Source organism: Atta cephalotes (genome assembly GCF_000143395.1).
Source record: "Atta cephalotes unplaced genomic scaffold scaffold00077, whole genome shotgun sequence".
NCBI lineage: Eukaryota > Metazoa > Arthropoda > Insecta > Hymenoptera > Formicidae > Atta > Atta cephalotes.
Window position 1 is genome coordinate 481860 of NW_012130141.1, and position 9832 is coordinate 491691.

The 9832-nt window shown below is 36.1% G+C and overlaps 2 protein-coding genes across 2 annotated transcripts; one reads left to right on the top strand and one right to left on the bottom strand.

The window, feature by feature from the left end:
• Positions 1–5385: 5385 nt before the first annotated feature.
• LOC105624400 (splicing factor 3B subunit 6-like protein) lies at positions 5386–6216 on the bottom strand. Its single transcript, XM_012205768.1, has 3 exons — positions 6184–6216; positions 5955–6073; positions 5386–5611 (listed from the first exon to the last, which is right to left on the bottom strand). The coding sequence occupies exons 1-3, from the start codon at positions 6214–6216 to the stop codon at positions 5386–5388; spliced, it is 378 nt and encodes a 125-aa protein (XP_012061158.1).
• Positions 6217–8508: 2292 nt separating this feature from the next.
• Positions 8509–9392, top strand: LOC105624399 (cytochrome c oxidase subunit 6A1, mitochondrial-like). Its single transcript, XM_012205767.1, has 3 exons — positions 8509–8593; positions 8868–9028; positions 9187–9392. The coding sequence occupies exons 1-3, from the start codon at positions 8509–8511 to the stop codon at positions 9265–9267; spliced, it is 327 nt and encodes a 108-aa protein (XP_012061157.1). The 3' UTR covers positions 9268–9392.
• Positions 9393–9832: the final 440 nt, after the last annotated feature.

The window sequence follows — 9832 nt, forward strand, 5'->3', positions numbered from 1 at the left end:
ATAGATTTTTAGTACAATTATAGATTTCTTTTTTTAATTGAACATTATCGTTATTTAAATAATACAAGTTTATTCATACATAAAATATAATCAATTTGATAGTGTTTGATTTTAATTGCATTCCTCAGTTATTTTCGCATTTGGACAAGAATTACCTATCTTGATATTAATTGATACAAAATTCCCAGATATATTAATATTCACAGATATCAATAAAAATCACAAATTAAACCGTTTCTTATTGTAAAATTTGTCCAAGGCGTTTTTATTCAATACAGATAAAAATGTAAAATATATCTGCACGTATATATTAGATGTAGTAAAAAAAAATCCATTATTTTTGCATAAATTGAATGGAAAAATAATGGATTTCTTTTTACTACACCTAATATATATAGAGTATATTCTATAAATATGTGCATATATGTCAATAAAAAATTCAAAAATATCAAACTTCCAAATAAATTATATTAATATTTACGATTTTTATTAGTCTTAGACGATTAGACAATTTCGATCAGAAAACGACCAGAAAACTTCATATGACGATTACTAACAGAAAATCGAAGTGCAAATGTTGCGTCAAGCCTAATCGATTGTGTTTAGAACGAAGTGAAAATTATAAAAGTGAACAAAATTCATTAAGTGTTGACTAATGAAATTATAAAATTCTAATGAATTTGTTCACTTTCGTAATTGTCACCTCGTTTCAAAATCCGTAATCGGATTCTTGATTCACCGGAATTCAAAATAATGCAGAACGGGTTGCAGAAAAAAATTACGAAATAAGTTGTTAGCCAAATACTGCGTACTGGATATAATTTTGTATTCGTGTAATTTTCTCGTCATGAATCTCCGCGCAAAGAAAAGTATGCACGATAAAGATGGCTACGCGAGTGAACGTGCGCACTCACCTTGATACATCTCGGCAAGCATCGCAGAGAGCGATACAACAACGCGGGTCGTCTCATCCTTGTGCGTCTATCACTCGTTCAGCCGCGTGTTCCGGATATGTTTGCGAAGTCATTGACGATAACGGGGACGAAAACGATGGAAAACATACCGCTCGCGTTCAATGTTTCGCGATATGCCGTATTCATGCGCGTTCGAACTGAAGCTGCCGCGTTTCGTGCGACTACTGAGCCGCCGCGCGGCGCGCGCACCAATCAACGCGCCAAATCAACTGCCGCCAATCCATCAAATGTGTTTTGCGCGCGCTATGCTTATATTATATTGGCCGCGTTCCGTAAAATGTTTATTTTACAATGGAATTTTATAATGAAATTTTATTTGAAAAGTTTTCTTCACTGAAACATTAGAATTATTTTTCTGAGGCTATGCTCCGTAATGATCGAACATGATGCACAAGATGTGTCATTTTCTCCTTGTTACCGAATATTAAACAAACATAAAATAATATATCATGCGTAATACGCATTCACGGAATTCAGAGTCTACCTAAACTTTTTGAAGTGGAATCTCTAAAGGGTGATGACTGAAAGAAGGATGAAAACTGAACTGAATCAACTGAACTTTTTAGAAAAAAGATAGCTCATTTTCGATCTTTTTAAGAATGAGATTTCACTTTTCAGAGTGATAGTTTATTCTAAAAGTTTTATAGAATATCTAAAAGTATAATCCAATCAGAGCTTGTAAAAGTTACAAACTGATAAAAAAACAGTTGAAAACACATGCAAAATAAACATTTTATACTCAACACGATTGCATACCTACGAAAACAATTGGTGGCGATTGAGTTTGAATTATATGAAATTGATGCTTGATCAAAAAAACGTTATTGAGAGAAACAAAAACGAATGTTACGAACCGAAACACAAAATAACGCGAGAAAAATTGTAGGAAAGGAAATATGTAAAATGGATCGTTAAGGCAAGTATTAGCTGCGATACAATTTCGTATCCGCGTCATCTTTTTTCTGAGAATTTTCGCGCGAAGAAAAACGCGTGCGGCGATAATGGCCGCGCGAGTGAATAAGGTGCGCACTTACCTCGTTGTGAATCGGCAGGCAATAGAATGCGGGTCGTCGCGACGCAACGGCATCCTCTCACGTCGATCGCTCGTTCACTCACGCATGTCGTCAATGAGTCTGCGACGTCGTCGACGGCCGACTGGGTCGAGAACGGTGAAGAATATACCGCTGGCGCTCGACACTCCGTGATACACCATAGCCGCGCGCGTTCGAACTAAAGTTACCGCGGAGCGGCCGCGGTCACGTGATCAGCGTGCCGCCGGCGGCGCCGCGTGGCGCGCGCACGCGCCAATCGAATCAGCGGCGGCCAGTGCCGCGCCCGCCATATTGTACTTCCGCGGGACGAGTTGGCGGCGATTGAATTTGAATTATACGCAGTCGATGTCGAGCCGGGGACGGGGGGAGATGTAATGCTTGCACGGCGCGTTTCTAGGCGACGGGCCAAGCTCGCGCATGACATTTGCGCAAGTGAGATGAATCGTTAAGATCGTATACATATACACGCCGCGACGATAACAATTTCGTTGAGAGCGTTAAAACTGTATGATTTCAAAAGGACTTTATATAATGACTATGATATCGTTAAATGTAGGTAAAATTCTTCCTCGAATTTACAGAAAATAAATGATTTCATCTTAATGAATAAATATTTGATTTCGTTTTATTTTGAAGAGCACGTCGTTTTCGTTGACAAACGGGCGATTATTGAGCGAATAATTATGAAAGATAGTAAACGGCAGGAATGTTTGTAGATTTCACGTTACGGGTTTCATACGCGACGCGACGTACGAAAATGTTTGTGAAACGTTTTTAGGCTAGCGAGCGATATAATAAAGCCAAGTATTAGGTCGATTAAATACGCAATTGCGCAACTTTCATAGCTGTTTATTTTTGTAAGAAAGGGGGAATAATTCACGCCACTGCAAAACCGGCGGCTGTCACGTATCGCCGAATACACTCTGTCGCGATACGCTCTAGTGACTTTGCAAAGTGCAACGTGAGTCCGTCTCTGACCAAGTCCTTGAACAATCCGCATTCTGGCGTACTGCAGAGTCCCAGAGGCTCGCACTGACGCACTCGTGTCATTCCAAATGATAAAGCCCCGCCGGGAGAGATTATAGCTCACAACTCTCGCGTTTATAGACGTCGCGTGTGCTCCAGTCGCTGACAGCCGGCGGCGGAGTATTTTTATCGTTCGTCATGCTCGTAATCGTCGGACGCTCGGGACGCTGGCGATATCGTTCTATTCCTGTCTAGCGATCTAGTGACTTTCGATGCAACGTGGTAGCGCCCTGTGACGAACAGACCGGTGACCAGCAGCAGGCTGGCGACGGCAAGGACGACGAGAAAAAGCATCCACGAACGGTGTTGCGTATCGACGCCAAGTAGCTCGTGCAGACTCTCGCGGATGAGATGCAACGTGTCGCGCAGAGCGGCGCCAAGCGACTCGCCGGCGACGCGGCCGTCGCCGCCACAGCAATCATACGACATATGATGTCGCGTTGCTGTCTAGCATGAAAATAAAAAATTGCGAATACAACGCGACACGACGCGGCGCGATGCGGCACGCGCCGCGAGCTCGTGACTCGGTCCCGTAAGAAGATATCGAATTCTGCGGCCGATGCGTACGTTGAATTCAACGCAACATCAATAAATGGGACTCGCGCGAACGTGCGTGCGTGTGTGCGTGCGTGCGTGTGTACGTACGTCAGCGTGCGTATGTGCGTCAGCGTGCGTCGAGGCACGGCGGCGTGAACGCCAAGCGGGTTTTCGCTTTCAACTGACTGAAATCGAATGAGTACGGATTACACGCTCGCCGCTCCGTCCGCGTATGGGTGCGTCGCCCCGCGTCGCGACGCGGTGCGTCGCGCGTGCGTGCACGCTCGCGGACGCGTGCCGCGCGCGTCGACTCTGCGATCTCGTATTGCGTGATTAATTACAAGGATATATCGAGTCATCTTTTATCATTTCTATTTTTTACACAATAAAAAACATTTTGCATTTATGTTAGAAACGATCCATTTATGTCCTTGTTAAAATTTTGTGTTAAATGTTTAATATTCGAGTATTATTTGAGTGTTATTTGAATATTTTTTGTGTTAAATTGATATTCAACATTTCTTAGTATTAAAATAACAATTTATGAACGTACGACATTAATAAAGTGAAATAAATCCATATAACAAAAAATAATATAATACTTTATATAAAAAAACCAAACTATTCGCATAATAAAAAAACATGTCAACGAAAAAACTCTTTCATTTTTCATTTTGTAAAAATTTTATTATGAATATCTTTGCGTTGATGCGAAATTTCACAAAAGTTTGAAAGAAAAATGACTTTAAAATCAATTAATATATCGCAATCATCGGCTAATAATTAATGATAAAAGGCTTTTAAAGGTACATGAAACAAAGTAAAGAATAAAATTCGTTACTTCTAAGTTAAATTGAAAATTTCATTACAATATATTACGATATGTCATTTACAAGAAACAGTGTGAGTGATGCTTTAACTACGCTATAGCTATATCATCCTCTCGAGTGCTCGAGTCCCTGAAAGCGCAGGAATGCCACTCCGCAACCGACTGTGAAAGTAGTATTAATTGCGACTTTTTAATGCGCCGACATTTTTTCGATCAGGTTTTTTTATATTTTTTTGGGGAAGGCTCGAAAATGTGTCTGTCTTATACCAGCAAAGATAAAATAAATTACGCTTACTCTAACATTATTACTGAATTAATAAATAAATGAAATATTTGTAAACTATATTATAAACCTGAATCAGCGCGAAAAAAAATTATGCCAAGAACTATAAGAAATTATATACAAATTTATTTGTATCATGTAATACAAGTTTTATTTGCATTACTTAAGTTGATATTTCTTACATATCTTACATATCTTATTATACATCTAATTGATACAATATAAAAATTAATAAACTATTGCTGTAATTATACAGGATGTCCATAGGTTTTGACAAAGCACTCGTAGATAAGACGAACTATACAAAGTCAAAAACATTTCTCAACCATTTTGTAATTTTCACAATAGTCACCGAGATATTAATTTCTAAAGATTATCAAATAAGCGGCCAAAGTCAATGCATAAGTCAATTTCAATCAACAAAGATTTCTTTTAGAATTCTTTATGAAATATCTTAAAAAATTCTTAAAGGTATCTTAAAGTTGTTTTATGTATTTTTAACATTCTGCTTATTAGGTAATGGAAAAAGATTATGAAAATAGCAAAATGAGAGCTTTTCGACTTAATTTTTTAGTTTCGCTCTATTTACATACGAGCATTTGGTCAAAACTTACCAGACATTCCATATTTTAATAAATATTTTGTAAGCGCCACAATTCCATATTTCTTAAAAATATTAACAAACTACTTTTTTTCATCATTTAAATTATATTTTGTCTTCAATTTATCTAGATCCTCCATTTTTTTATCAACATCAATTCGCTTAAATGCTTTATTGCTCTGATAATATAGAACCACCAAATAACGATTGCATACATTGAAACCGCTCAAGTGGTCACATGCATTCTTTGCATCAAATATATCTTCATACACAACAAATGCTGTGCCTCTGGTTTCTGCCGTGTTACCTCTAAAACAAGAATCATAATTTCAATTAAACTATCAGACTAGAGAGAGATAGACTTTATTTTTAAAAAGAATATAAACAGAATAATAATCTAAATTGAACTCTTTCAATAATAAATAAACATTAATTAGAAAAATCTGGGCAATTGAAAGCAATAATAGCACAGTAATTGATACGTTTAATCTTAATAATAGTATATTTCCTTTCTTATACTATAAAACGATCGATTTATAATGTAAGAAAGAAAATATATTATTGTTAAGATCAAACGCAATTATTGCGCTATCATTGCTCTCAATCGCCTAGATTCTTCTTTTGACTGCGTCAATTATAACACAATACTTACACTCTAATTTGTCTGATAGCTCCGTATTTGCCAAATATATCGTACATTTCTTCAGCTGTGATTTTATATGGTAAATTCCTAATGTATAATACTCTATTTACTTCGGGTGGCAGCCTTACCTAAAATAAGAATTTTATTTATCACAAAATAATAATCACAGAAAGTTAGGTTAAAGTTAGCATTGAGATCATAATATGTCGATATTGCGTAAGTTATCCTATATATTTACATTGGCGCGACGTTGCAACATTGCCATAGTCATTTTAGCGAATAATTTGTCTACTGAATCTTCTGTAATAAAATATTTTTGACAATCAAACGTCCACTGATCGACAGTCAACAGAAGCAGCAAGCAGTAGCAAGGAGTACCATGTATCAAGTTCAAAGATTCATATTTACAGATGCAACATGGTGGAAAAAGAGTTAACAGCTGAATCAATGGGCGAGTTCAAGACGGCAAAGCGGCTAGGCATGTTTACCGAGCGATTGAATATGATTGGTTAGATTTATAAGTAACAACCAATTATGTTTATTTGCTCGGCAAGCCGCTTTGTTAACTTGAACGCGCTCATTTTGAGAGATAGCCGATTTGATTAGCCAATCAGAATTGAGTCTTAGGCCGATATTTATAGTCATATTATATTTAAGACCATCTTGAGTACAATTTTTATATATCACAAATTAAATTAGATATCATCAATCATCATTAAAGAATATTAACATCTTAAGACAGTCTTACTTACGACAGTCTTAAAATAAGAACCAACTATGAATATCGGCCATAATTCAAATTTATCATTTAGACTGCTTTCACATGTAGCATAACTTGCGTAAGCGTAACTTGCATCATTCAATCAAATCGTCTCAACTATAATAAAATAAGGCCGTCTCATGGAGCGGAAATTTACAGTGGAACAAAACAGCGCGACCAATCACAACTTGGCAGTCATTACTCTGCATTCTTTTCTGCGATTATGATTGGTCTTGTTGTTCCATTCCGCTGTAAATTTTCGCTCTATAGAACGCCGGCCTTATGATTTCTGTACACTGGAAACGCACGCACTTGCGCACGACAAAATGTGATGCGATAGCCAATAAACTTACAACTCCTAATGTATTCATTGATTACCGTGTCTCATTTTGTCGCGCGGCAAGCGTTCAATGTTCAGGAACCATTAGCCCGGATCTAGGATTTTTAATTTTTTAGGATTTAGAATAGGATTTTAAAATTTTTAGGCCTTAAGCCATAAGAAATACATGATTATTATTATATCACAATTGATTATTCTTCTCGTATTCGGCTATAATTGTTTCTTACGGCTAAGTTAAGGCTTAAAATCTCTTGTAAGTTCGGGGTTATGTCGCATGTGATGGCACTTTTAAAGTGCATTCACATGTAAGCGTCAAACAGCGAAAGCAACAATCAATCAGCTGGACGATACAGACAGAGGTGTAAGAGCTTACACACAACAAAATAAATATTAGAAATAAATATTAAGATTTCAACCTATCAGATACCAGTTACTGGAATATACGGTTTCTGATAGGATAAAATCTTAATATTTATTCCTATTTTTAGGGCTCACCAACTCCGAACTGAACCGATTAACTTAATCGACTGATTGTTACATTGGAACTGACCAATCGCATTTGCTGTTCATTTGTTTCAGCAGAATTAATCAATCACGGTTGACATTTGACCAATTAGGTTAATCGGAGTGGTGAGACCGATCCCTGATATTTTCTCCATTGTGCACAGGGCCATAGTTGGTACGCTTCTAGGTTACATGACAATTTCCCCAAAAAGTAAACTGGAAAATGTTGGCACTAACAAAAATCCTTCGAAGGAAACTAGGTCAGTGTTACTAATCCGTATTCGTAATTCAAATTAAAATCGTATTGCCCTAGGCAACTGTTAGTAACACTGACCTAGTTTCCTCCGAAGGTTTAATCCGGATCAGAATGTAACCAATAACTACAGTCGAACATTGTCGTTCGATTGTAACAGAGGAATACTTGACTGTAGTTAGTTGATTCTTATGCCCGTATTCGTAATCAGACCTTGTACTTAAGGCTTCCTTAAATTTATCTGTAGATATTTAGCAGCCAATGAAATAATTCGTAGAGTATCTAAAGATAAATTTAAGGAAGCCTAAATATAAGGCCTGACTATGAATACGAGTATTATATTCTGATCTGGATTAAACCCTCGGTGGAAACTAGGCCAGTGTTATTAATCCGTATAAATTAAAATCATATCGCCTAGGGATTTTTGTTAATATCAACATTTTCCAGTCTAATTTTTCGGAAAAATATCATGTAACCCGTTTCTATCCTGTAGATGTAGTACAAATACGAACCTCATCCACGATTCGATTTTATCGACAGTGTCAGAAAATGGATGTCGCATAGTTCACAAACCGACAATGGATACATACTAGCGGTAGTATACGGACATTTCGATAATAACAGGAAAAAGGCCGGCATGACCTCTCTCAGGTTTCTCTTTGACCAAAATAAAAGGAGCTAAGCACAGCTAAGCAGAAGAATAAAAATGGCTTCTTGGACGAAGTTCGCTCGCTCCTTTTCCAGAAAATATTCGGTCGCTCCTAAATTTGATGGTAGTCATGGCGGTGCAGGTGAACATAAATGAGAAATATTGATAATTTTAATTATTATTTACATATTTAAATATAGTATTTGTACTGACGAATTTTACAAACAACAAAGTGTCATTTTTGTCAAATTTAATATTATTAATTAATTATTAATTAAGATTTGAGTGCGAAGTGTCTTTATATTTAAGTAATGTTATGATAGTATACAATGTTTTATAGATGAAAAGAAAACATATGGAGAATGTTAAATAAATTATCAATGAACATTACATAATGGTAACATTGTACTTTACAGAGCAATTTGATGCACAATTGTTGTGGAAGAGGCTCTCATATTTCGTAGGCTTTCCAGCGATAGGTTTGGCTATGGTTAATTGCTATTTGAGTCATCAGGCACATCATGATGATGAACGTCCAGAATTTGTTGCATACGAACATTTAAGGATAAGAACCAAGGTATCAAAATATGTACATACACCATGTGTGCGCACACATACACACACACACACACACACACACATAGTAAGGCAAGAAATTGATATAAACTTCTAAGATACAACTCTTTTTTACTTCCTTTATAATTATTAAGTATTATTTTTTAATGATATGTTTAGAAATACCCATGGGGAGATGGTAATCACAGCCTTTTTCATAATTCTAAAATGAACCCTCTACCCGAAGGTTACGAAGAATAAGAAGTGATTCTTCTAGATGGTAATAATTATACTTCACATTAGCATTCTTTATAACATATATTATAAGATATATGTATTATATTGGCTTATGAACAATTGAGTCAATAAATGATAGAGATATGACATTTATATTTTTTCCATACTTATATTTTCTTATCAAATTATGATTTGACATAATAATAAACTCAGTTGGACATAGAGTAAAACAGGACTTCATTCACTTCTCGTAATAATAGGGAGTTTTTGTAATACTGTTTATCCAAATACGCTAAGGTCAGGTTATCTTCTTCTTAATAATTAAGGCCCGGTTGCATCAATGTTATTTTGATTTTAAACGAGACTTAAAACTCTCTATCTCGTTTTTAAAACCGAAAAGAGACAAGAATAAAGAGAGTTTTAAGCCTCGCTTAAAATTAAAGTAACGTTGGTGTAATCGGGCCTATGAAAAGGATAACATGATTTTAACTGTATTTGGATTCACGTTATTGAAAAAATTCCTTATTTTATTTATTGTTTGTTTCTGAATGGCACATGTTGATAATTTGAAACAGTGCTGGAATATTTG